A 27,908-nucleotide genomic window follows, 5' to 3' on the forward strand; every position below is an offset into this window, starting at 1 on the left:
ACCTGTCCTAATTCAGGCACCTCCATACCCTCCGCCCACCCCCAGGTATTAGCAGTTAAAGCTTTTAGGGAACCGGACACATTTTCACACTGAAAAAAAGAAAGGTAGAAAGGTCAGCAAACAGAGAAGCAGATATATGTATCACTTGAAAAAAGCAATTACTTGGGCCCCAGACACCTTATTGTGTAAAATATGTTTTCTTACTGTTTAGATATCTTTAACATACATTATTCAATTTCTTTCTCAGAAAGGCCCCTATGGAGAGGGAAAAAAAAAACAGCTCTTTGAAGAAAAAAAAAGGCCACCAATATCACTTTGTAGGAGAAACCATGTGAAAGGCACTACATGAAAAAGGAAAATGACGTACATGAGCCCCCGGTGCCCTCAGGGGAGACTCTGGAGGGACTGGACATGAGGAATTATTTACACAACAAACGTGGACCCACAGAGAGGTGCTGAGGGTGAGTTTGGTCTTGACTGAAACAAATTCAATGTCCTTTCTCACGATCGTCTTTGGTTACTCACTGCCTGTCACCCATCTTCCACCTTCTCTCTCTTCACCAATCCCTCCGCTCCTTTCTTTTTTCTCTCTCCTTTCCCATTTCCCACCTGAACTCATGAGAAGGTTAATCCAAGTGGAGAGTAACTGGGGTGGGGGTGATTGTGAAAGTGTTTCTGCAGCTAAACGCCTTCTCATGCCCCAGCTTTTTGTAGATGCGCACACCACCCAATCATTCCTTTGTCCTTCCCCAGTCCCTCTGGCCACGCAAACTTTCCAAATCACTCAACAGGGTAGCTCACTGCTCACCTTTGTCAGACACTTGGCATCCCACAGGGGCCAAGGAAAATAGAGTCATCCACAGGGAGGGGAGGCCGGTAAAGAAATTCCTATTAACTGAGATTCCGGGCTTCGGAGTGAGTTTCTTGTTTACAAACCAGCGGGCCATGGGATATAATTCCTTCACTACAGCCTTGGTGCTGATCAGTTTTCCCCTCTCAAGGCTGTGGCTAGTCACCTCTCCAGGCCAGCTAGAGGCTTGCTCTGCTCTCAGGCAGGATGGGACCAACCTGAAACCCTCTGACTGTATCACGGGCCTGCAGCCAGGGCACAGGGGCTGGTGTATTGGGTGTTATCCAGTAGGCCAGGCTGGTTTTTATCATCACCCCTGCCTTTCCTCTCTGCCTTGCTAGAATTCTCAATTCCCTTTACTTATGACTGCACTGTTTGCCTAGGGAGGCAACTATGCCACCGTGATGACCAATGGTATATAACTTGTACCATTCACCATCCATATATTATCACTCAGCAGATGATTGCGGCTAAGGCTTCAGAATAAGAAAGGTATAATAACAAGTACGAAAAGAATATTCCCGATTTGGAAAATAGAACAATGAGAATTGGGCAGTTGCTGACCTTGATGGCCCAAGGGAATCCCTGGAGGTGCACATCTGGCCTCTGGCATGCAGCCCCACTATTTCTGGTGTCATGCTTTACTGTTTTCTCTGTCCTTAGCCTCTTCACATTGTGAAAGATCCCGTCTTTGCTCCAGTGCATGTTAATACCACAGGCATCCATCCCAGGCACAAAGCTTAGCATCATAGTTGAGATGAGGTGTCAAAAGGGGAACCCAAATAGCCTGTGGCAGTAAGAGGAAAAGGAGGGAGGATTTTTCCCTTAATGTGGAACACATGTGGGTGTTCCATAAACTACTTTTGAATGGACTTGGGAAAGTAAAATTAACATATCTCATTTTGTTTAAAATACTCAGTATTTGACTTTTTTGAAGGTGGAATGTTGTTCACATTGTTATAGGGATTTCTGCACAGCAGGAAGGTAATGTTCCCAGGAGTAAGAGGTACAAGGAGGAGGTCAGCTTTGCATCTTAGGGCTGGGTTCCCCAAACCGTATGCTTGGGGGAAACTCTCCTTCTGCAGACACTGCTGAGTGATGAGAAAGCTCCTAGACTCAGAGCTCCGCTCTGACCAAACCTCAGTTCTGAGGCCTCTGAGACACTGATGGGAAGGACAGAAGCAGGGAAATCCAGCTAATTCAAATCGGATTCACAGGAGGTAGAAACTTGTATTCACCTTCGAGGTAGACTGTTCCTTGGCAAAAGTAAAGCTAAGGCCGTGGAAAATGAGATATTTGAGGGTCTGTTGCTCCGAGGAGGGACATGCTAGCCTGATTGCCTCCTTAGTTAGGAGGGAGAAATGTAAAAAATGCTTGAACAAGCCAAAGTGAAGCTCTACCACATTATTTACTGAAGACTGAATTAAGACTGATTCATTCCAGACTCTGAAAAAATACCGATGCTGGATTATGATGTATTTGATGGGACTGCCCCACTGGGAACCATTGGGAGGTCTGGTTTCCCTGATGAGAATTGGACATTTTTACTGCCAGGCTTAATGGGAAGCTGGCAGATTCCAGGACAGGAAGTGAAGACTTGAAGCAGGCTTAAGCAGAAAGCAACTCTCTGGGCTTTGGACTGTTGGGCCTAGAATCTGAAGACCAGAGACACACTTGAGGGAACTCCAAGGTGGTGGAGGAAAGACGTTGACTTGTATCCCCAGAACGTGCCCTGTAGAGGCAACGGTGCAGCATCAGTGCTCTCAGACAAGGGCCCATGGACCTCACCAACATATGGAGGAATGATCTCGAGCTCACTGAGGAAAGGGACGAGTAGGCAGTGGTACCTCTCGGGTCCCTCCTACTTCAACCCCATTGTCTTCCTTGCCCTTATCTTGCAATGTTTGCAATACCTTAGAAAAAAGCAGAACATGTTCATCACCGACGTGTACTGTTCAGCTCCCTGGACAGATCCATCAGCAGCAGTGACGGTGAGCACGTGCTGGGCCTGGACCCGTCCCATCAAGGGTCGCAGGTGCTCCTGACTCCTAGCAGCTCTCTTCCCATGACAAGGGTGTTCAGCAAAGCCAGGAACCGTGAAGGGGACCTTCTCTTGATCTCCTTCCCACACCAAGAGAGAGTGCACAGAAGCAGCGGCTGTCAGTCGCAGTCAGTCTAGTGATAATTACGACAATCATTAACAATATTCACTAGCGGTCCTTATATTTGGCCACCACATTTCTTCTTTTGAAGTCCTTGCACATCTATGTCTAATGAGTAGCATTCCCAGCAGAACAGAATTCCAAGGAAAGACTGTGGGCCGGGTAAGATAAAGCCTGGAAGTCATCTTAAAGCTTATGAGTCTATCATGAATACTTTTCTTCTTGTTGTTTTGCTTTTTCTTGTGGAAATGTTCAAACACACCAGAAGTAGAGGAAGTATAGTATAATGAGTCCTGATGTACCAATAACCTAGCTTCAAAAATTGGGGGCAGTTTTACAGTCTTGTTTCGTTTACATCTGCAGCTTCCTTGGGGGTGGGTGCTGGAGTATTTTAGAGCAGATCACTGATAACATGTCCTTTCACCCATGAATACTTTGGTGCCATTAGTAAAAATCCTTAGATTAATCTATTTATTTGAAATCTACTATATCTATGTAATGAGTAATCAGATTCTAATGAATTGCTTCTCTTGCCAGAGTTTTCCATTTGCTAGAACTAGAGGATAGTCATCAAAATAGCTGTTATAACAGAGATATACTACTTGTCCACTCACAAGACAGTATTCTTCTTAGAACAGGTACAGAGTTCTAACCTCATATCCCAATAATTTAGAGATGGCTGATGTACGGCCCACACTTTAAGGAGCAGATAGTTTAAAATGATATAGATTCATTAGTCTGATCTTTTCTCTATGGGCCACAGTTAGGAGAATTTAAGTGGCATTTGACCATTCCCAGGTTCTCTAAAATTAGAGCAGGTAGTAGTTGCCTATGTGACTGAGTCCAAAGCCAGCCCTGCAGCCACAGAGGCGAGATCTCTGTCTCCTCTGTCTCTCTCTCTCTCACACACACACAACATACACAACACTCACGCACGCGCGCACACACACACACACACACACACTCACTGCTTTAATGGGAAGAAATTAGTAGGGATGGAGAAGACATTCTCAGAGCTGGACCTACTGTACCTCAATCTTGACTCATTCTCTGTCTCTGCTCTGAGGGGTGGGACTCAAGAAGTCCCAAGGAATTGGTCAAACATTCTCAGTCATTTCTTCACACTTCTGACCCAATTACAAGATCCCCACACTGAAGTTTTGCCTTCATAAAACTAAGCAAGGCGAGGTTTTAATGATTTTTTTGAAGCGTGATTAGGAATTAAAGCTCTTCCACAGGAGGTGACCAGCAGAAACTCTAAAGACAGAAACTTAAAATATTAGTCTCTCAGAAGAGTGTGTGGGTATGGGGGACTGGGGGAGAAGGAGATTGCTACTCATTATACGTCCTGCATGCAATTCAGTGTAGATGGGGCTGACATTACAGTTGTGTGGCTAATGTATAAAGTAAATGTGTCTCCTCCATTCACGTTCTAAATTTCACCCCGTTACACCTCAGCTTGTCCCGCAATCTGGACTCCTGTCTGGACCACTGGTATTTGCCCTGGTCCACTAATTATGCAGACTGATCATGGAGGCAGAGCAACCTGTTCCTCACATGGATGGAAGACTACCTGGCCAAATAAAATGGCTTAGTTATATAAAGATGTTGACCCTTCTCCAGTAAATATGTACAGATGACCCTTGAACAGTGCAAGGGTCGGGGCTCGACCTTCAGCATTGTCAAAAATCCGCATGTAACTTACAGTCGGCCCTCTGTATCTGAGACTCCCCTGCATCCGTGGGTCCCCATCTGCGCTTTCAACCAACCACAGATGGTGTAGCACTGTAGTGTCTACTACTGACAACCCATGCGTAAGTGGACTCGTGCCCTTCAAACCTGTGTTGCTTAGGGGTCAACTGTAATTCTCGTGCAGTTTCAAATGAACAAAGATCACATTTTTTTGAAACTGGCTAAAATGATTTTAAATTTCACATGGAAAAATCATTGTCAAAGAAATAGCTGAAGATTTTTTAAAAAGAGTGAACAGAGAAGACTACCTCTCCTAGAAACAGAACTTTAAATTGTATGTCGAATAGGCAGGTCAGTGGTGAAGAATATATAGCTTAGTAAATATCAGTAATATTAAATATTTTAGTCTCACTTCCTATCACATATCAGTATAAACAATGAATAGATGAAGAGATCAAATGTGGAAAATCAATCATAAATAACTAGAAGAAAATAAAAGTGAAGGTTGATCAAATTTCTGGGAGGGGAACAACTTTATAAATGTCAAAGCAACGTGAGAAATCACAAAAAGAATTGATAAGCTTGATGACATAAAATTTAGAACTTCTATATTTCATAAAGCAATTAAGCAGCATTGAAACCATACAGTAAATTGGAAGTAATATTAACAAAAATTATGACAAAAGATTAATATTCTTACTGCATAAAGAACTCATGCAAATTGATAAAAATTCTTCGGACCGTGTCTTCAGACAGTGTTCTGAAGAGGAACCACAAATCACCAACATATATTTCGAAACCATGATTAGATCCAGTGACAAAACGTTAACTTAAAACAAAATGCCACGGTCATCTGACAATTGGCCAAAAAAAAAAAAGATTTTAAATGGCACTATCTAATTGGGACAAGAGGGAAATGAGACCGATGCCCTTGTACACTTGGGAATCAACAATTTGGCAGTACAATCAAAACATGGATACACCTTAATCCAGTACGGCCACCTCTGGCAATCTGTCATGTCAGCAGCCTGAAGAGCTGATTGTACTTGCCCTGCCTGTCACCCCCTCATTCTAGATTTCATTTTTTGCCTGATAGCTGCCTCCCCTGTTGGGCTATAAGCTTGATGCAAAGGGATGTCTGTTTTCTTCACAGCTGGACATGGCATAGAATAGGAACCTAGTGTTAGTTCAGAGTGAAATTTAGGCACAACAAAAAAGGGAAGAGCTTGATTGTCTAACAATGAGAATGGTTAAGTAAATACATTTTCAAACACACATACAAGAGAAAGAATTAAAATGATGCATATAAAACTTTCTAATAAAACGGCGAACTGTTCACAGTCTGAAATTAAGGGGGAAAAAAGAATACAAAATTGATATACAGTATGATTTCAACATGTAAACACAGAAAAGAAAAACAACTAAATCTATCATTTATTTTAAGATATACCATTATTTTTACATGCCACTAAGAATAAAAAATGCCCATGATGGGGAGTCTAATATGATACCCCCTACACAACTTTGCCAAGTAAACCTCCCACGCAGAGAGGGCCAGGCAAGGAAGACTTCTTGTCTCAACTTTGTCATTGGGTGCAGAGAAGAAAAAAATCTCACCTAGGAATTAAAAGGCAGGGCTCGCACTAGCTTGTATTTTGAATTCACACTACCAGCGTGGTCCAAAGAACCTCCAGCAGAGAATTTAACTCAGAAGAGTCTCTGGTTGGTGGTACCTCCAGATGGCTGACAAAAGCAAACACAAATCTCCCTTGTGAGACCCGGACCTCAGTGGGGCCGGCAGCAGTTATATGTCGCCATAGCAATCCTAACAAGTGAGAAATTTTGCGTCCTAGAACTGATGAGATAGGATAAGCAAAATCTTCGCAGGGGCCAATTCAGCAGTGAGATGATAGATCAAAAGTACTTTTATATAATGTATTTTATGTACATTGTATTTTTATTGTAGAGATATTTATATAGTATAGATATATTTTATATGTTTTACATAATGTAGATATATTATTTGTAAAAGTGAAATAATTTTATTTTAAAATTTAGACATATGGGATTCTAGGGAAACTCGTTAAAAAAGTTAACATTACCCGAGGGTCTCTGAATGTGACCGACCTTCATTTCTTATTGCCCTTAACACTAGTTTCCCACCAGATCTATTCTAATAGCTAAGTTCAATTAATTCCCTTCCTATCATCTCATGAAATTCAGTAGACATAGAGATGATGAATCTGATGGTCAGGTACAGGGCCTCTCTCAGTCTGTGAATGTATGTCAAGCAGAGTGTCAACAGCGTCATTAACATTTTTGAACACCCACTATGTGCAAGATACTAGGTTAAGCCTGGCAGGAGGGGGCCGGTTGTGCAGAGGTTTAAGTCTCTACTTTCATTCATTTGCTTAGTTGACAAATATTTGTTGAGCACCCGTTATGCAAGGCACTAGGGTCTGAAGATTGACCTGCTTGCTGGTGAGCTAGAACACACGCTTAAATGAAGATTGGAAAAGGCACTAGGTTTAGGGTTTGGACATTTTGGTCTTCTGTTTATACAGAAAATCGATTGGGATGGAGATTATGAGTTTATTTCTTCATATATATATACAGCTTGAGGGTATTAAACTAGGGAATTCGGGGCTGGGGGAAGCTCACACAAAAGATCAGGAAAAGGAAGTCCCTTGGAAAAAAAAGGAAAGTCAGACTAAAGCTGATGGCTTTGGAAATGGATTAAGGATTTTTTAAGAGTTCCCCATTTTATATTTAGAAGTAACATTTTGAATGCCTCACCCCTTGGAGTAAATCTGGTGGTTAAGTAATCAGAGGAGGTGGGAAAAACAAATAGGAATAGCCACTAAAATAATGAGAAAGAATGAACTGAGGAGAGAGACTTGTTCAGACACCCAATTCCTCCAAGGTTCAGGAAGGCCTGGGGTTTGCCTGCCCTCAGAAGGACACTAAGCGTTACCCGGGGGGTGTTTATGAAGAGTGATATCTGTGTACCAGACACGCAATGATGATTTAACCCCCCTTCCCAAGGAGATCATCAATGACTGCCCAAGGCTGCTGCTTCCAGACAAAAATCTATGACACAGCAATAAAAGAATCTATGCAGCATTTTACCCTGAAGAATGGAGACTGCTTTCACCTTGGCTATATTTATCAACCTCTCCCCCACCCCTCAAGGGCAAGTAAGTGACCGTCGTCCACCACTCTCTGTAGAGACTAAGTCACTGAAACGGATGGGGAGCCCCAAGCAGGGTCCAGGAAGGCCAGGGCCAGGCACTATCCAGCTCATTCAAGGGCACACCGACTGGGTGCTACACACACTACTCCAGGCCGGACACCAAAGCTTCAGCGGATCAGGCCACGTCCCAAGCGCAAACAACGCGGGCAGCCGGGGCTCCCCGCTTCTGCTTCACTCCCGGCACGGCGGAAGCTCTGAACACACATCCAGGGTTATGTAACACCTATCTGTCACGGTCCATATGGCCAGGGGACTTTCAAAATCATGCTGGCGTATAACAGTTCACGGTGGTACAGTCATCCCACGGAATCCTAGGTGAGAAGGCGCAGGTAGACAGCTCCAAGTGGCTGCGCGCCCATGTCACCGCACTCTTCCTATCCCCGGGCGCGCAGATACATCCGTGAAGTCTCAAACCAGGCACGCAGTTCAGCGAAGCCCGTAGGGAGAACGCGTTCTCGGGCAGGATCGCAACTCCACCTAGCTGGGTGGGAGGGCGGCGGGCGCGGCGCGGGGCGGGGCGGGGCGGGGCGGCCGGGGCAGGTGAGGGCCTGGGGCTGCGGAGGCGCGGCGTGAGCGCGGAGGCCCGGCCGGCCGCCCGCCCTCCGGCGAGAGGAGTTCCCGCAGCCCGCCCCTGCGCCCGCCCCTCGCCGCCCGCGGCTCCTCCTCGCCGCCGCGCCGCGTCTCGCCTCACCTCGCCATGGTGGAGCGGGGAGACGCGGCGCCGCTGCTGCGTTGGTCCGAGGGCCCCGCCGTCTCCCCGCCGCTGGCCCCGGACCAGCAGGCTGGAGTCCGGGGCTGGGGCGGCGGCGGGGGCGGCCGGGCGGCCGCGGAGCCGCCGAGGAGGCGGGAGCCCGAGGAGCTGGGTCCCTCCCAGGTGCTGCTGCAGCCCGGGCGTCTGGAGCTGGGCGACGTGGAGGAGGACCAGGTGGTGGCCGTGTTCGTGGTCACCTTCGACCCCCGCTCCGGTGAGAGCCGCTCCGAGACCGCGGGCGGGGAGAGGGTCGCCGCTCACTGGGTTTCGGGGGCGGCGGGGGAGGGGCTCGCTGCGCGCGCACCCGCACACGTGCAACCCCCTCCGCGCCGACCTGGCTGCCTTGGGCGAGCCGGGTGCCCCCGGGAGGTCGGGGCGTGGGGCTTTGTTCCCTGCCCCTCTGACCCCGTCTCCGTTGCGTCCCGCTGCCTCTCAGCGGATCCCCAGCCCGCGCGCCCGTCCCCACAGTCGTGTTTGCGCTTCTCCGGTGACAGAGGATCTCGTTTGTGGCCACAGGCACGCTGGCTTTTGTTTTTGTTTCGGGCTCGGTTAAAAGGTTTCTCCCTTGAAGAGGAGGAACGCCCCCCAGGTGAATTCCGTCCGAAACTGAGCGTCCTCAGCTTGCGTGTTCTCTGCTTCCCGCCCTTGCTCCCCATCCCTCCCTGCACGGTAACTTTGTGAGCGGCCAAGTTCACTCCCTCTGACGGTATTATTTTGAGGAATTGATGCTTGGAGCATTAAGGGGTGGCACTGAGGGATTAAGCTGGAGACCGATGAAAAGAGAAGCCTCCTCAGGTAGGCTTTACCCTGACCATCCAGTAAGGAAGTGTGCATTTTACTGGTGAGAGAATTCATGGGGTTCAAAAGTGAATGAGTAAATACCTCCCTCCGAGAGCCTTAGGTGGTCGGGGAAGGACCCTGCTCTCAGGATTGGAGGGATGAGAGCTGTAGTCTTGGTTCTAGGGTTTAAGAAAGCGCAGGTGTGTCTTTCTATCGCAACTCCACTGAGGTTGCTGGAATGTGGAGTGTCTATTAGGGGAAAAAAAACCAGAACAGTTTCTTTCCGGAGTTCCCTTCCTGGTCTGGCAAGGATGAGGTGTGGAAGCCATTCTGAAAAACTTGATACTGTGCGCTGGAGTGGGAGGAAAAAGGGTGAGGGTCTTGGGATGGCAGAAGATACAATCCAGGGAGGATTATAAACCAGCAAGACCCAGGAAGAAGTAGGAACAGCTGTGGGGAGACTAGGCCTTTCTGACTCCTGCCTATTCCTTGGCCCCATCCAGTGGGTTTCAAACATTTTTGACTGTGACCCACCATATGAAATTCATTTTACATACCAATCAGTGTGCTCACATACGTAACTGAAACAGAAGTTTCATGAAATGGTATTAACCCCTTTTACATGTAGTGCATACTGGCATTTTCTATTTTTCTTTTTCTTTTTTTTAATGCTCATCACATAGGCTGGTTGACTCATGTATGGTTGGGACTCCCAGACAGAAAACCTGTTCTTTTTTTGACCAGAGTAACCTTTATTGCTAGACAAAAACAGATACTACTTTGTAACTAGTAATATTCCTTATGCCCTACCCCATCACATACATACAGTAAATAGATGTGAGCATGAGATTCATTCTGGAAAGTGTTTAAGAGTAACTAGAAGAAATGGAGAGAAAGCGCTAACAGGGTCTGATTTAGCAGTGGTCGCTCTGGCGGTAGAGCCTAGAGAGGGGAAGAGGAGAAGAAAAAAAAAAATCCTACACTAACCACAGATGGAGTTAATAACATTGAAAAGCACCACAGAATTGGAACCCTCCCCCTGCCTTGTCAATCACAGCTGGTGAGCATGATTTTGTGGGTATGTGTATATGGAGTATTTGTGTGTACGTGTGATGTGCACACACGCACAAGTATGTATTTGTAATGGTTTTCAGATTAAAGTTATTGTGGAAAGAAGGGATTTAACTGATACTTGGACACTTGCTTTGTGCAGGCGTTTTACTGTAATGGTTTTTCTTTTTTTAATTTGTATTTATTTTTGGCTGCGTTGGGTTTTCGTTGCTGCACACAGGCTTTCTCTAGTTGCGGCGAGCAGGGGGATACTCTTGGATGCGGTGCGCGGGCTTCTCGTTGTGTTGGCCTCTCTTTGTTGCAGAGCACAGGCCCTAGGCACGCGGGCCTCAGTATTGTGGCATGCGGGCTCAGCACTTGTAGCTCGCAGGCTCTAGAGCGCAGGCTCAGCAGTTGTGGTGCACGGGCCCAGTTGCTCCGTGGCATGTGGGATCTTCCCGGACCAGGGCTCGAACCCGTGTCCCCTGCATTGGCAGGTGGATTCCCAACCACTGCGCCACCAGGGAAGTCCCCTATAATGGTTTTTCATCTAATTCTCATCTCCATTGTAATTTGATGATCGTTTATAACCAAGGATGATTAAGTAACTTGGAAATATTAACTAGCCAATAAATACTTGACTCCGAGTCTGGTTGTCTTTCTAGAATATAGCACTGCCTGAAACTCTGGCCCCTAACTTTTTATCCTACTGGGTGCAGAGAGGGAAGAGGCTGAGAAGGAGTGGGGGAGGGGAGAGAGTGTGTTTTTAACTTTGGTTGATGGTTTTGTTTTTTTTGGAAAGCTGCTGTTTCCTGCCCATAACTCTCTTGTCATCTTCTCAGTCCCAATTGGCACTTTACTTCCTGTAAAAAATTGTGATCGTACCTACAGCAAGTAAAAGTTATATGGTGCAGTATAATTCTAAGAGTATAAGATGGAATGAATGAATGCTACTGGGGTTCCCAGGGCTGCAAAGGTCGACGCTAGGACAAGGGCCTCAGAGAGCCCGTGGAGTGTCCCTTGGGTGAAGGTTGAGGAAATCGCGGTCTGGAGAGGGGAGATGGAGGCCCTTGGATGCCCAGTGAGCGGGAGATGTCACTGGGGCCAGACTTACGTCTCCCAGTTTTAATAGTTCAGTGTCTTCCTCATTCTGCTACGGAGGCAGGTCTGCTATGTGTTATTATTTAATCTTGGTCCACCAAGGCTTTTGCCTTCCTTAGCCCGTGATACCCAAAGTAGTAAAGTGAATACTGGCTTCTTTACCCAAATCAGAACATATCACAGAAGTTCTTCCATGGGAGAAACTGTCTAGAGTTTCTGCGCTTGCCTGTCTGCTCCCCATGTGTCTCCCAGCTGTGTCCTCAGTGTTCCCCAGGAGCTCCTCCCTTCTCCCGAAACCTCCCCAGTCACCTGCTGCCCAGGCCATGGGTATTTCATTCATCTTCCCACCTGGTATAGGGAACTGTTGGCACATGTGCCTGCGAGAGTACAAGAGGGGATGGGGGAGGAGAGAATCCACAGCCGTGGTTCATCTGTCAGGGTGTGCGTGGTCTGGGTGCTGAGAGAGGTGTGAGTGGATTCTGGTTACGCACACACTCACACACTCTTGGGCAGGGATGTGCCCAGTGATCCTCAGACCGGTGAATGGGAATAAGAGTAATTCTCCTGTATTTTTGGATACTAATTTTGGGTTGGGCATCTGTAGAAAGAATCAGAGAAGAGGCTGGGGCCATAAAGAATGTTATTTTCATCAGAGTCACGGTTTGAAAATGCTGGTTGTTGGATCTACCGATGTTGTGAGGTCTGTAGGGGCTTCAGGGTCAAGTGAGGCAGAGGCTCTCGCTCTCTCACACACACTCTCCTTCCCCTGTCTCTCTCTCACTCACTCCCTGACACACTCAGTCTTTATCTGGAGCAGGGAGTCCCTGGGATGGTGGTGGTGCTGGCCATGTGGGCTACAAAGCTGCTATTGAAACCAGGCCCAGATGGCGACTATGGGAGCCAAGTGGGAGAGGTTGGCAGCCAGAATCCTGCTTTTTCATTGTGTCCAACCCATTATTTAGAGCTTTGGGTTTTAATTTTGATTCTCTTCCTTGGGTCTCTGGTAAAATTTTCGTTCTTTTGTCCGCTTAATTAAGGGAAAAGTCACTGTCGCACTTGGAAATCAGCCTGCTTCCCCCATCCCCTCTATGAAGGTGACATAGCTGTCTCACCATGTGACTGAGGGCTTGTGTGTGGGCCTGAGGTAGCTAGAGCTCTGGATCTGCAGTGTATGACACCTGTGAATCAGCCTCACTGGACTGTTTCTTTATAAGAGATTCACTTTCAACAGCTGCATTTTCCCCCGAGTTATTTGGTGAGTGTCTGGGGGAAATTCCTATGCTGTGCGTGTTTGTGTTGGAATGGCTGAGCAGAGGAAAACCTGCTGAGGTTGGTAAGATATCTCTTTTTCCTTTGTTCTTCCTGATCAGGGATGAATTACCTGTTCCTCCCTCAACCTCTAGCCAGTGCCTAAATTACAGCTAAGCCCCTACTTAGTGCATCAAAATGCTTCTGTGTTCCCGTTAAATGAGCGTAGTATTTAAAATCACTCACATACGCTAATTTTAACCCCCATACATTCTGCGTATAGTCAGCAGAATACAGGCATTTTCTTTTAAACAATGGCAATGTGGAGGCACAGCGAGACAGGGCCAGGTGTAGCATCTGAGGCATAACTTGGAGGGCTGCCCAGGTCATCTGACTCATGCAATACTAAATGGCTCCAGCCACTGGTGGGAAAGTGACAAAGCAGAATGAGAATGGAAAATTTGGAGCGCCATTTTGAGTCTCAAAGAGCAGTCCTACGAATGACCAGCTCAAAGAGGCCAAGAGAAGGCCGGTTCGAATGATTAACTCTGCCGCGTCCTTTCTCTGTAGTTTCTATCAGATGTCAGTGGAACACACCTGTGGTGAATTTCAGTAGTTCCCACATTGGCAAACTCTTTCTCAGGCTGTTGGTGATTCACCTGCTTGTGGTTTTCAGGGAGAAGTCAATTGATCACCATCTGCAGGGACTTCTGTTTCTCCTCTTGAAAGTGGATGGAAACTAGAGTAGGAGTGGGAATCAAAACAACCACCACTTACTGAGTGCCCACCGTGGACCAGGAGCTAGCTGATCCTTTCAACAGTCTGCTCTGTAATGACAAGAAAAACAGAGGCACAGGGCAGTTAGGTCATATTAAGTCACAGAGCAGAGACGGGCAGAATTCCTGTGCTTCTTCCCACATCGCACCACACCACTGCCTGGCGCAAAACGATATGGGGCCCGTGAAATGGAAAGTTTCTTCCATGTAAAATTAATGCATTGGAATTCAGCCATGGGTTGGCATATGGCTGACTTGAAATCACCAGGATTAATTTCTTCCTGCCTCAGGTTTCTTTATACGGACTCTTTCGTCCTTTGCTTTGGATATACTCTCATCCTAGGTGGTGGTAAGACAATTCAAAACTATTTAAGACCCAGAGTTGTCGACTTTTCTGGCGTTAGAGTCTGAACCATATAAGCTTCTGAGGTTTCTTCCATCTCTGGGATTTGGGGGCCTCCTGCAAAAGTGGGGACCACAAGTACACCTGGATTCTTGCCTTTATTCAGGGCTTGTGGGTATGCCAATGGGCAGAGCTGATGGAAAGAGTAAAAATCAGCGCACATGTTGGAGAGGCGAGAGCTGGTACAGAGCTCCACTCTTGAGGTCAGAGGAGCCGTAACAGGACCTTGAGCTGAGGCAGCCACTGCTTATGAAATCAAGGGCTCAGGAGGAAATTCTTGATTGGGAACCGCCCAACACGGGGGGAGAAAAGGAGGAAGGAAAGCCACGTATCTCCCACCAGACAGAGATTATTTTGGTTCAGGATCATTGCCTTCTCCATTTTAAATATTCTGAGATCAGCTTTCTTAACAGGCAGCAGCAGTAGCAGCTAGTACTATTCTCCCTGGAGAGATGGTGGTTGATGAAATCCAAATATGCTTGGGGGTGTGGTCATTTCACATTTCAACAGAAATAGAAGGCAGAGGCAGCCCTGTATGTAGATAGGACAGAGTACATCTCACCTAGCGTTGGAGCTTGTGAAACATCAGCTCTGGGAGGCCCTGGCACACAGGGCCACGAGGTTCAGACCATCTCTGCATCTACAGCCAGGCTCAGCATTGCCCTGTGGCTTCCCTGGGTACCTGAGCCGCCAACTCAGTAATCTGTTAGCCCAAGTTCCTTTGCCTGAGCCCAGAATCTGGCACTGGGCTGCCAAGTTATGTTCCACCAATATTGACTGAATGACTGACTGAATGTACACAAAGCCGATTGCCACGTTCGTTCCTCGTGCGGTCATGTCCATCCCTTCTAGAGGCTAGGCAGGGCCTGTGGGTACCTGTGATGGGCCCAGGGCAAGGGGGGACATGGAGATGGAAGGAGAGCAAGTCAGGAAATAAGGCACTTGTCAGTGTTGACTCCTCTCTTTGATTGCCTACCCCTGGGATGAGCCCTTCTGTTCAATCTTGCCAGGCCCCACCTCCCTGGCTGGGTTCCTAAAGTGTGGTGAGGAAATTTGGAAAACCAAAATGTCTTTGAGTGTGAAGGCTGAGCCTGAGGTAGGCAGCATTCTGTGAGGTTTTCCTGGCCCTAAATGGCTCACGACAAGGATTGTTATTTCTGCCAAATCACTTTCCTTTAAGCCTCTTACAAGTTTCATATATAAACGGGTTTCTAATTTTTGAGACTAGTGTACTATTTCTGTTAAAGGATGACCTTTAGCCATCATGCTGTTTCATCCCCTTAAATATAACACATTGTCTCAATTATTTTTTGCTTTTGCAAAGTCCTTTATGCTTAGCTTATGGTTTTTTGCAAATCTCTGTTATTTCAGTTATGTTTCTTAGTTCATATGTTGAAATTTTTTAATTTAATTTTTTTTTTATATTGGGATATAGTTGATTTCCAGTGTTGTTAGTTTCAAGTGTACAGCAAAGTGATTCTGTTATACATATATCCATTACTTTTCAGATTCTTTTCCCATATGTTATTACAGAATATTGAGTAGAATTTACTGTGCTGTACAGTAGATCCTTGTTGATTGTCTATTTATTTATTTATTTATTTATTTTGTGGAACGCGGGCCTCTCACTGTTGTGGCCTCTCCCGTTGCGGAGCACAGGCTCCGGACGCACAGGCTCAGTGGCCATGGCTCACGGGCCTAGCCGCTCTGGGGCACGAACCCGTGTCCCCTGCATCAGCAGGCGGACTCTCAACCACTGCGCCACCAGGGAAGCCTGATTGTCTATTTTATATATAGTAGTAATCCCAAACTCCTGATTTATCCCCCCCCCCCCGCACCTTCCCCCTCTGGTACCATAAATTTGTTTTCAAAGCTTGTGAATCTGTTTCTGTTTTGTAGATAAGTTCATTTGTGTCATATTTTAGATTCTACATATAAGTGATATGGTATGTGTCTTTCCCTTTTTGACTTAATTCACTTAGTATGATAATCTCTAGGTCCATCCGTGTTGCTGCAAATGGCATTATTTCATTCTTTTTTATGACTGAATAATATTCCACTGCATATATTGATATGTACCATATCTTCTTTATCCATTCATCTGTCAGTGGACATTTAGGTTGCTTCCATGTCTTGGCTATCATAAATAGTGCTGCAGTGAACATTGGGGTGCATGTATCTTTTTGAATTATGGTTTCCTCCAGATATATGCCCAGGAGTGGGATTGCTGGATCATATGGTAGTTTTTTAAGGAACCTCCAGATGGTTCTCCATAGTGGTTGTACCAATTTACCTTCCTACCAACAGTGTAGGAGGGTTGCCTTTTCTCCACACCCTGTCCAGCATTTATTGTTTGTAGACTTTTTGATGTTGGCCATTCTGACCGGTGTGAGGTGATATCTCATTGCAGATTTGATTTGCATTTCTCTAATGATTAGCGATGTTGAGCATCTTTTCATGTGCCTATTGCCATCTGTATGTCTTCTTTGGAGAAATGCCTATTAAGATCTTCTGCCCACTTTTTGATTGGGCTGTTTGCTTTTTTGATATTGAACTGTATGAGCTGTTTGTACATTTTGGAGATTAATCCCTTGTCAGTCACTTTGTTTGCAAATATGTTTTCCCCTTCTATGGGTTGTCTTTTCATTTGGTTTATGGTTTCCTTTGCTGTGAAAAAGCTTTTAAGTTTCATTAGGTCCCATTTGTTTATTTTTGTTTTTATTTTCATTAGGTGGATCCAAAAAGATATTGCTGCAGTTTATGTCAAGAGTATTCTGCCTGTGTTTTCCTCTAAGAGTTTTACAGTATCTGGTCTTAAAAATATTTAGGTATTTAATCCATTTTGAGTTTATTTTTGTGTATGATGTTAGAGAATGTTCTAATTTCATTCTTTTACATGTAGCTGTCCAGTTTTCCCAGCACAGACTGTCTTTTCTCCACTGTATATTCTTGCCTCCTTTGTCCTAAATTAATTGACCATAGGTGCATGGGTTTATTTCTGGGCTTTCTATCCTGTTCCATTGATCTATATTTCTGTTTTGTGCCAGTACCATACTGTTTTGATTAGTGTAGCTTTGTAGTATAGTTTGAAGTTAGGGTGCCTGATTCCTTCAGCTCTGTTTTTCTTTCTCAAGATTGCTTTGGCTATTTGGGGTCTTTTATATTTCCATACAAATTGAAAATTCTTTTGTTCTAGTTCTGTGAAAAATGCCATTGGTAATTTGATAGGGATTGCATTGAATCTGTAGATTGCCTTGGTTAGTATAGGCATTTTGACAATATTGAGTCTTCCAATCCAAGAACATGGTATATCTTTGCATCTGTTTGTGTCATCTTTAATTTCTTTCATCAGCATCTCATAGTTTTCAGAGTACAGGGCTTTTGCCTCCTTAGATAGGTTTATTCCTAGGTATTTTATTTTTTTGATGCGATGGTAAGTAGGATTATTTCCTTAATTTCTCTTTCTGATTTTTCGCTGTTAGTGTATAGAAATGCAAGAGGTTTCTGTGTATTAATTTTGTATCCTGCAACCTTACCAAATTCATTGATGAGCTCTAGTAGTTTTCTGGTGACATCTTTAGGATTTTCTATGTATAGTATCATATCATCTGCAAACAGTGTCAGTTTTACTTCTTTTCCAGTTTGGATTCCTTTTATTTCTTTTTCTTCTCCGTTTGCCATGGCTAGGATTTCCAAAACTATGTTGCATAAAAGTGGTGAGAGTGGACATCCTTATCTTGTTCTTGATCTTAGAGGAAATGCTTTCAGCTTTTCACTGTTGAGTATGATGTTAGCTGTGGGTTCGTCATATATGGCCTTTATTATGTTGAGGTAGGTTCCCTCTGTGCCTACTTTTTCTGCAGAGTTTTTATCATAAATGGGTGTTGAATTTTGTCCAAAGCTTTTCCTGCATCTATTGAGATGATCATATAGTTTTTATTCTTCAATTTGTTAACAGGGTGTATCTACTGATTGATTTGCAGATACTGAAAAATCCTTGCACCCCTGGGAAAAATCCCACTTGATCATTGTGTATGATCCTTTTAATGTATTGTTGGATTCGGTTTGCTAGTAGTTTGTTGAGGATTTTTGCATCTATGTTCATCAGTGATGTTGGCCTGTAATTTTCTTTTTTTGTGTTATCATTGTCTTCTTCTGGTACCAGGGTGATGGTGGCCCCATAGAATGAGTTTAGGAGTGTTCCTTCCTCTGCAGTTTTTTGGAAGAGTTTCAGAAGGATAGGTGTTAACTCTTCTCTAAATGTCTGATAGAAGAATTCACCTGTGAAGCCATCTGGTCTTGGACTTTTGTTTGTTGGAATTTTTTAAATCACAGTTTCAATTTCAGTACTTGGTGATTGGTCTGTTCATATTTTCTGTTTCTTCCTGGTTTGGTCTTGGAAGACTGTACCTTTCTAAGAATTTGTTCATTTCTTCCAGATTTTCCATTTTATTGGCATATAGTTGCTTGTAGTAGTCTCTTATGACTCTGTTTCTGTGGTGTCAGTTGTAACTTCTTTTTCATTTCTCATTTTATTGATTTGAGCCCCTTCCCTTTTTTTCTTGATGAGTCTGGCTAAAGGTTTATCAATTTTGTTTATCTTTTCAAAGAACCAGCTCTTCGGTTCATTGATGTTTTCTATTTTCTTTGTCTGTTTCATTTATTTCTGCTCTGATCTTTATGATTTTTTTCCTTCTACTAACTTTGGGTTTTGTTTGTTCTTCTTTCTCTAGTTGCTTTAGGTGCAAGTTTAGGTTGTTTGAGATTTTTCTTGTTTCCTGAGGTAAGATTGCATTGCTGTAAACTTCCCTCTTAGAACTGCTTTTGCTGCCTCCCATAGGTTTTATATCTTCATGCTTTCATTTTCATTTGTCCCTAGATATTTTTTAATTTCCTCTTTGATTTCTTCATTGATGCATTGGTTTGTTGTAGCATATTGTTTGGCCTCCACGTGTATGTGTTTTTGCAATTTTTTCTTGTAGTTGATTTCTTTTTTTTTTTTTTTGCGGTACGCGGGCCTCTCACTGTTGTGGCCTCTCCCGTTGCGGAGCACAGGCTCCGGACGCGCAGGCTCAGCGGCCATGGTTCACGGGCCTAGCCGCTCCGCGGCATGTGGGATCTTCCCGGACCAGGGCACGAACCCGTGTCCCCTGCATCGGCAGGCGGACTCTCAACCACTGCGCCACCAGGGAAGCCCTGATTTCTAATCTCATAGCATTGTGGTTGGAGAAGATGCTTGGTATGATTTCAGTTTTCTTTAATTTACTGAGGTTTGCTTTGTGGCCCAGCATCTGATCTGTCTTGGAGAATGTTTCATGTGCACTTGAGAAGAATGTGTATTCTGCTGCTTTTGGATGGAATGTCCTATAGATATAAATTAAGTCCATCTGGTCTAATGTGTCATTTAAGGCCTGTGTTTCCTTATTGATTTTCTGTCTGGGTGATCTGTCCATTGATGTAAGTGGAGTGTTAAAGTCCCCCACTATTATTGTTTTACTGTCAGTTTCTCCTTGTATGGCTGTTAGCATTCGCCTTAATATATAAAGAGCTCCCATGTTGGGTGCATATATATTTATGATTGTTATGTCTTCTCCTTGGATTGATCCCTTGATCATTATGTAGTGTCCTTCTTTGTCTCTTATAACAATTTTTATTTTAAAGTCTACTTTGTCTGATAAAAGTATTGCTACTCCAGCTTTCTTTTGATTTCCATTCGCATAGAATCCCCTCACTTTCAGTCTGTATGTGTCCCTAGATCTGAAGTGGGTCTCTTGTAGACAGCATATATACAGGTCTTGTTTTGGTATCCACTCAGCTAATCAATGTCTTTTGGTTGGAGCATTTAATCTATTTACATTTAAGGTAATTATCAATATGTATGTTCTTATTGCTGTTTTGTTAATTGTTTATTTGGCTGTGTTGGGTCTTAGTTGCGACATGTGGGATCTTCGTTGTGGCACGTGGGATCTTTTGTTGCAGCATGTGGGTTCTTCGTTGCAGCACGCAGGCTTCTCTCTAGTTGTGGTGCGTGGGCTCAGTAGTTGCAGCGCGCAGGCTCTCTAGTTGTGGCATGTGGGCTCCAGAGTGTGCGGGTCAGTAGTTGTGGCGCGCGGGCTCCAGAGTGCATGGGCTCAGTAGTCGCAACACATGAGCTCTCTAGTTGTGGCGCACAGGCTCTAGAGTGCGTGGGCTTAGTTGCCCTGTGGCATGAGGGATCTTAGTTCCCCTACCAGGGATTGAATCCACATCCCCTGCATTGGAAGGTGGATTCTTAACCACTGGACCACCAGGGAAGTCCTGCCATTTTGTTAATTGTTTAGGATTTGTTTTTGTAGGTCTTTTTTTCTTCCCTTCCTCTTTTGATCTCTTCTCTTGTGATTTGATGACTATCGTTAGAGTTGTTTTTGGATTGATTTTTCTTTTTTGTGTGTGTATATATTATAGATTTTTGGTTTGTGGTTACCATGAGGTTTTGATATAGCAGTCTATATATATATATATAAATATGCATATAAATATATATATATATATATATCCAAGATTGTTTTAAGTCTCTGGTCTCTTAATTTCAAATGCATTTCGAATATCCTGCATTTGTACTCACCTCTTTTCACAATTGCTGGTTTTGATACCATATTTGTGGATTTCTTATCTTTACTGTATGTTTGCCTTTACCATTTGTAATTTTCTTTTTTCTTATTTCATGAGCTTTCCCATTTGTAATTTTCTTATTTCTAGTTGTGGCTTTTTCTTTTCTGCCTAGAGAAGTTCGTTGAGCATTTTTTGTAAAGCTGATTTGGTGGTGCTGAATTCTCTGAGCTTCTGCTTGTCTGTAAAGCTTTTGATTTCTCTGTCGAATCTGAACAAGAGCCTTGCTGGGTAGAGTATACTTGGTTGTAGGTTTTTCCTTTTCACACTTTAAATATATCAGGCCACTCCCTTCCGGCCTGCAGTTTCTGCTGAAAAATCAGCTGATAATCGTATGGGGGTTCCCTTTCTCTGAGGTAAGATTGCATGGCTGTAAACTTCCCTCTTAGAGCTGCTTTTGCTGCCTCCCGTAGGTTCTATATCTTCATGCTTTCATTTTCATTTGTCCCGAGGTATTTTTTAATTTCCTCTTTGATTTCTTCATTGATCCATTGGTTTGTTGTAGCATATTGTTTAGCCTCCACGTGTTTAGCCTCCTCTGTGCTTCCTGGACTTGAGTGTTTCCTTTCCCATGTTAGGGAAATTTTCGGCTATTATCTCCTCAAATATTTTCTCAGACCCTTTCTTTCTGTCTTCTTCTGGGACCCCTATAATGCAAATGTTGGTGTGATGAACACTGTCCTAGAGGTCTCTTAGATTGTCCTCATTTCTTTTCATTCTTTTATCTTTATTCTGTTCCATGGCAGTGATTTCCACCATTCTTTCTTCCAGCTCACTTATTCGTTCTTCTGCCTCATTTATTCTGCTCTTGATTCTGTCTAGTGTATTTCTCATTTCAGTTATTGTATTGTTCATCTCTGTTTGTTCTTTAAATCTTTTAGCTCTTTGTTAAACATTGCTTGTATCTTCTTGGTCAGTGCCTCCATTCTTTTTTCCAAGATCTTGGATCATCTTTACTATCATTACTCTGAATTCTTTTTCAGGCAGATTGCCTATCTCCACTTCACTTAGTTGTTCTTCTGGGGTTTTATCTTGTTCCTTCATCTGGAACATATTCCTCTGCCATCTCATTTTGTCTAACTTTCTGTGTTTGTGGTCTCCGTTTCTCAGGCTGCAGGTGTGTAGTTCCTCTTGCTTCTGGTGTCTACTCCCGTTAGGTGAGGTTGGTTCAGGGGCTTGTGCAGGCTCCCTGGTAGGAGGCACTGGTGCCTGCCCACTGGTGGATGGAGCTGGGTCTTGTCTCTCTGGTGGGCAGGGCCGTGTCGAGGGGTGTGTTTAGAGGTGGCTGTGCACTCAGGATGACTTTAGGCAACCTGTATGCTGTTGGGTGGGGCCAGGTCTTGGTACCAAAATGGCGACTTCTGGGAGAGCTCATGCCAATGAATATTCCCTGGGGCCTCTTCCACCAGTGTCCTTGCCCCCACAGTGAGCCACAGCCGACCCCTGCATCCCCAGGAGATCCTCCACGACCCACAGGTAGGTCTAGCCCAGGCTCCTGTGGAGTCACTGCTCTGCCCTGGGTCCCAGTGCACATGAAACCTTGTGTGCACACTCCAAGAGTGGAGTCTCTGTTTCCCCTAGTCCTGTTTAGCTCCTGCACTCAAGCCCTGCTGGCCTTCAAAGCCAAATGCTCTGGGAGCTCCTCCTCCCAATGCCAGACCCCCAGGCTGGGGAACCTGACATGGAACTCAGAAGTCTCACTCCTGTGGGAGGACCTCTGTGATACAATTATTTTCCAATTTGTGGGTCACCCACCTGGTGGGTATGGGTTTTGATTATATCATGAAAACACCCCTCCTACTGTCTCGTTGTGGCTTCTTTGTCTTCGGATGTAGAATACATTTTCGGTAGTTTCCAGTCTTCTTTGTTGATGGTTGTTCAGCAGTTAGTTGTGATTTTGGTGTTTTCGTGAGAGGAGGTAAGCTCAAGTCCTTCTATTCTGCCATCTTGTCTCCCTCTCATATGTTGAAATTTTTTAAACCTCAGAAAAGTTGAAAGAATAGTACAGTGAAAATCTGTATATCCCTGACTTAGATATATGTGTCACTCTGCATTTGTTGAGATATATGTGTCACTCCGCATTTGTTGACATTTTGCCATATTTGCTTTATCTAAAGTCAGTTCCACAATAATGTGAAGTACGCATTCCTAAAAACCACTGTGCTAAGCAAATCATGCAGTAAAAATCACAGGGCTTGTGGGGAAGATGGGGTGAGGGGCACAACACTCAAAAACTTTGTCAGTGACACATTAAAGAAAGATAGGAACATAATAAAAGTGGTAGGATGGTTGTACATATGTTAAATAATTAAGAAATGCATCAATACTCAAAATACGGCACTCTACCTTAAAAAAGACCTGCAGTTTGCATACGAAGGTGGGTGTTGGAAGGGTTGAGCTTGTGAATTATAATGAAGCAGAGGAAGAGGGCTTTGTGAAATTGGATGCAAAGTTGTAACACTAGAGGAGATAAGTGTGGCTCAGAACACACATGGTGAACCGAGGTAGCAGGCAGATGTTTGAGTGTCGTGTGGGGATGCGTTTTGTGTAGTGCTACAGCTGGGTGCAGTTTTCTGTGTTCACATTTTGAACCTTGAGCTCAAAACCACATATCAGCAAACATGAAATTCCCTATGAATTGTTAACATATCGATTGCTTTGGAACAAATTCGGCCAGCATTATAGCAGAGCTGAGGATGTATAAATATACTTTTTTTTTCTGAACTATTTGAAAGTAACTTTCAGACATCATGACATTGCATTTCTAAATACTTCAGTTTAAATCTCCTAAGAATAAGGCCGTTTTCCTACATAGCCACAATATCATTACTACCCCTAGGATAATTAACCTAGGTTAATTAATTTATTACCTCTCTTAATTAATAAATTTTATTTTATTTTTAACAATTTTAGGTTTACAGGAAAACTGAGCAGAAAGTACAGAGTTTCCATGTACCCTCTTCCCCCACCTGCCCGCCTGGCCCCCCCGTTACCTCTATTATTGACATCGTGCATTAGCGTGGTATATTTGTTGTAATTGATGAACCAGTATTTATACATTATTGTTATCTGAAGTTCATAGTTTACATAAGGGTTCACTCTTTGTGTTGTACGTTCTCTGGGTTTTGAAAATGCACGATGTTAGGTGTCCACCATAACAGTATCATGCAGAATAGTTTTACTGCCCTAAAAATCCTCTGTGCTCTGCTTGTTCATCCCTGCTTACCGCCTGACCTTTTCTACTATCTGTAGTTTTTCCTTTACAAAATGTCACATCGTTGGGATTTTGCAGAATATAGCTTTTTTAGACTGGCTTCTTTCACTTAGCAACATGCATTTAAGTTTCCTCCATGATTTTTCGTGGCTTGGTGGCTCATTTCTTTTTATTGCTGGATAGTAGTTTGTTATATGGATATCCCACAGGTTTTTTTAATCCATTCACCTTTTTGAAGGACATCTTGGTTGCTTCCAGTTTTTGGCAGTTATATTAACAAAGCTGCTATAAACATTAACGTGCAGGCTTTTGTGTGGACCTAAGTTTTCAGCTCATTGGATAAATATACAAAGGAGCATGATTGCTGGATCACGTGGCAGGAATGTGTTTCGTTTTGTAAGCAGCTGCCCAACTGTCCTCCAAAGCGGCTGCACCGTTTCGCACTCCCGCAAGCAGTGGGTGAGGCTTCCTGTTGCTCCACATCCTTGTCAGCATTTGGTGTTTTCAGCGTTTTGGATTTTGACCATTCTGATAGGTGTGTAGTAGGATCTTGTTGTTTTAATTGACAATTCCTTGATGATATGTGATATTGAGCATGTTTTCCTATGCACGTTTACCGTCTGTGTGTCTTCTTTGGTGAGATATCTGTTCAGATCTTTTGTCCATTTTTTAAATTGAGTTGTTTTCTTTTTTTTTTTTTTTTTTGCGGTACGCGGGCCTCTCACTGCTGTGGCCTCTGCCTTTGCGGAGCACAGGCTCCTGACGCGCAGGCCCAGCGGCCATGGCTCACGGGCCCAGCCGCTCCGCGGCATGTGGGATCTTCCCGGACTGGGGCACGAACCCGCGTCCCCTGCATCGGCAGGCGGACTCTCAACCACTGTGCCAGCAGGGAAGCCCGAGTTGTTTTCTTAATGTTGAGTTTTAAGAGTTCTTATTTTGGATATAAGCCTTTATCGGATATATTTTTGCAAATATTTTGCCCCATCATTAGCTTGTCTTTTTATTCTCTTAATGGTGTCTTTCACAGGTCAGAAGTTTTTAATTTTAATGAAGTATAACTTACCAATTTTTTCTTCATGGATGATTCTTTTGGTGTTGTATCTAAAAACTCGTTGCTAAACTCAAAGTCACCTAGATTTTCTCCTATGTTATCTTCTAGAAGTTTTATAATTTTGCATTTTACATTTCGGTATACTATTCATATTGAGTTAATTTTTGTGCAAAGTGTAAGGTCTGTGCCTAGATTCATTTTTTTCCGTATGGATATCCAGTTGTTCTAACACCGCTGTTGAAAAGACTATCTTTTTCCCATTGTATTACCTTAGCTCCTTTGGCAAAGATCAGTTGACTGTATTTGCGTGGGTCTGTTACTGGGCTCTCTAGTCTGTTCCATTGATCTATTTGTCTAATCTTGTGCCAGTACCATACTGTCTTGTTTACTTTATAGTGAGTCTTAGAATCAGGCAGTATTAGTTCTCTTCAGTATTGTATTGGCTAACTTCGGCCTTTTGCCTTTCCATGTAAACTTTAGAATTAACTTGTCAATATCCACAAATAGCTTATTGAGATTTTTGTTGAGATTGCATTGAATCCATAGCATTAGCAAATGGGAAATTCCCTATGTGCACATTGTTCTTAATATATCAATTGTGTTGGCACAAATTCAACAAGCATTGTACTAGAATTGACTGAATACAGATAAAAACTTTTTTCCTCAGCCATTTGAAAGTAAATGCAGGGCTTCCCTGGTGGCGCAGTGGTTAAGGACCCGCCTGCCAATGCAGGGGACACGGGTTCGAGCCCTGGTCTGGGAAGATCCCACATGCCGCGGAGCAACTAAGCCCATGCACCACAACTACTGAGCCTGCGCTCTAGAGCCCGCGTGCCACAACTACTGAAGCCTGTGCTCCTAGAGCCCGTGCTCCGCAACAAGAGAAGCCACCACAATGAGAAGCCCGCGCACCACAACAAAGAGTAGCCCCCGCTCACCGCAACTAGAGAAAGCCTGCGCACAGCAACAAAGACCAAATGCAACCCAAAATAAAAAATAGTAAATAAAATAAGTTAATTTAAAAAAAAAGAAAGTAAATGCAGACGTGACTTCACTCCTAAATACTTGAGTATAAACCTCGTAAGAAGAAGGACATTTTTCTACATAACCACAATATCATTACTACTAGCTTTTTAAAAACATGCATATCCTCTATAAAGCTGGGTTTTTGCTTTGTTTTTGTTTTTAATGTCCATCCTGTCTTGTGCTAAGCACTGTGCTATGTTGGAATGTAAAGATAAACAATCAGAGTTCCTACCTTTAAGAAGTCCAGTCTCCTGGGGAGACAGACATCTAAGACAATGATTGTATTAGGCTGGGATGAGGGCCATAGTAGCTTTATCTACTTTCCTTTAATTCAACGAGTGTGTCAGCAGAAATGTTCTTCCTGTGGGATAAAGAACTGTTCCCAGAGTGGTGTTCTGGAGTCCATGCTCCATGCTGTGATTCACCAGCCTGACCCTGATGGACCTTTCTTCCCGACCTAGAGGGGTTTGCATCCATCTAGAAGTGAAGGATGTAACTAACAGGGTGTCATTCACTTCGTCTGATTCTTTAAGTTCCTATACAATGAGGATTGGCCAGGCACAGAGGAATAAGAGAGAAGCTTTGAGGACCAGGCTGAGGAATTGGGGGCTTTATTCTTCAGATCAGCTGTATTAAGTAAGAAGACGTATGTTTGGCCATGAATACCAGAGACCCAAATTAGCAGTGACTTAATCAAGATAAGAGTTTAGTTTTCACTTAACAGTCAGGAGATAGCCGGTCCAGGGCTGGAATGCCGGTTCATACCCATGGGGTCATCCAAGGACCTAGACTCAAGTTGGCTCTCGCGCCATCATCCCCTCCTTGATATGTGGGCTGGTGCCCTCACCTGTATGATTCAAGACGGCTTGTCACCACATCCATATGCCAGGCAGCAGGATGGAAGAAGGGACTACATACGCCTTCCCTTTAAGGCACATTTTGGAAAGACACACCTCACTTCTGCCTATATCCCACTGGCCAGAATTTACTTGTGTAGCCATACCTATTTGCAAGAAGGTACAGAGAAACATAGTCATCATTTGGAAGGCCATATGCCAGGCTAAGAATAGGAGGTCCTATTCCCTATAAGAAAGGAGGAGTGGTATGTACTAAGGGTCAACTTGCAGCCCCTAATATACTGCTATTTCTTTAAAAAAAAAAAAAGCCTTCTATAAAATTTGGTCCTTAAGATGCTCCTTAAAAATAGGTCTATTGGCCAAATAATTTTGGAAACATTTAGCATGGTCTTGATCTCACAGAGATTCGTAATGTGGAGAAACATCAGAGGCTCTGAGAAGTTCTGCGGTAAAGGAACTTGTCTGTCTTTGTTTAACCTAAACAAAGATTGTTTGGCCAAAATCCCTTTTTACAAATTTTGTGTTTTGCAGAAGCCCTGGTCACCTAAGCTTTGGGAAACACTGCTTTGGGGATCATTAAAGTTTCCTTAGTTTGCAGTGATGCAAACATTTTTACAGCCGTTCCACTCCTAGGGATGTAGTCAACAGAAATGTGTGCATATTGTGTCAGTCAAAGTAAAGGTTTAATCAAAGAAACAGAACCACTGGGAGACAAGTAAAGGGATTTATTGCAGGGATTTGATCTTGTGCAATTGTGGGAGCTGGTTAGAAAGTCTGTGTAAGGCTGTTGCCTTGTGTCTGTCGGTGGAGCTTGAAGTCTCTTGAGCGGACAGTTAGGAAGCAGAGAGTAAAGTTGAGAAGAAGGAGAACAAGCTGGAACTCATGAGGGTGGGTGGGAACCCAGGTCAGCGTGTCACTGCCTCCTGTTCTAATGACGTGGTGCCCTGACCTGATGAAGCTGATGCCTTTCATTATGGAACTAAGCACACGCCTGGGGTGGGAGTCCGAGAAGCTGACAGGGGATCCAGGGAAGGTGGATCCATCGA

The 27,908-nt window shown here is 44.0% G+C and overlaps 1 protein-coding gene across 4 annotated transcripts in view; it reads left to right on the forward strand.

The window, feature by feature from the left end:
- Positions 1-27,908, forward strand: part of DENND11 (DENN domain containing 11) — an 85,666-nt gene that overhangs the window by 27,996 nt on the left and 29,762 nt on the right. Inside the window, exon 4 of one of the 4 annotated variants that reach the window (XM_060305216.1) lies at positions 248-461. Coding sequence is in view for 2 of the 4 variants with exons in the window: in XM_030854033.2 (XP_030709893.1) it covers positions 8,655-8,922 (268 nt within the window). In the remaining 2 variants the exon portion in view is untranslated. Of the gene's footprint in view, positions 1-32; positions 462-8,631; positions 8,923-9,466; positions 9,504-27,908 lie in introns of those variants that run through there. The other 3 variants (XM_060305215.1, XM_030854033.2, XM_070046297.1) reach the window with 3 other exon arrangements.

The sequence above is a fragment of the Globicephala melas genome, chromosome 9 (genome assembly GCF_963455315.2).
Source record: "Globicephala melas chromosome 9, mGloMel1.2, whole genome shotgun sequence".
NCBI classification, from domain to species: domain Eukaryota; kingdom Metazoa; phylum Chordata; class Mammalia; order Artiodactyla; family Delphinidae; genus Globicephala; species Globicephala melas.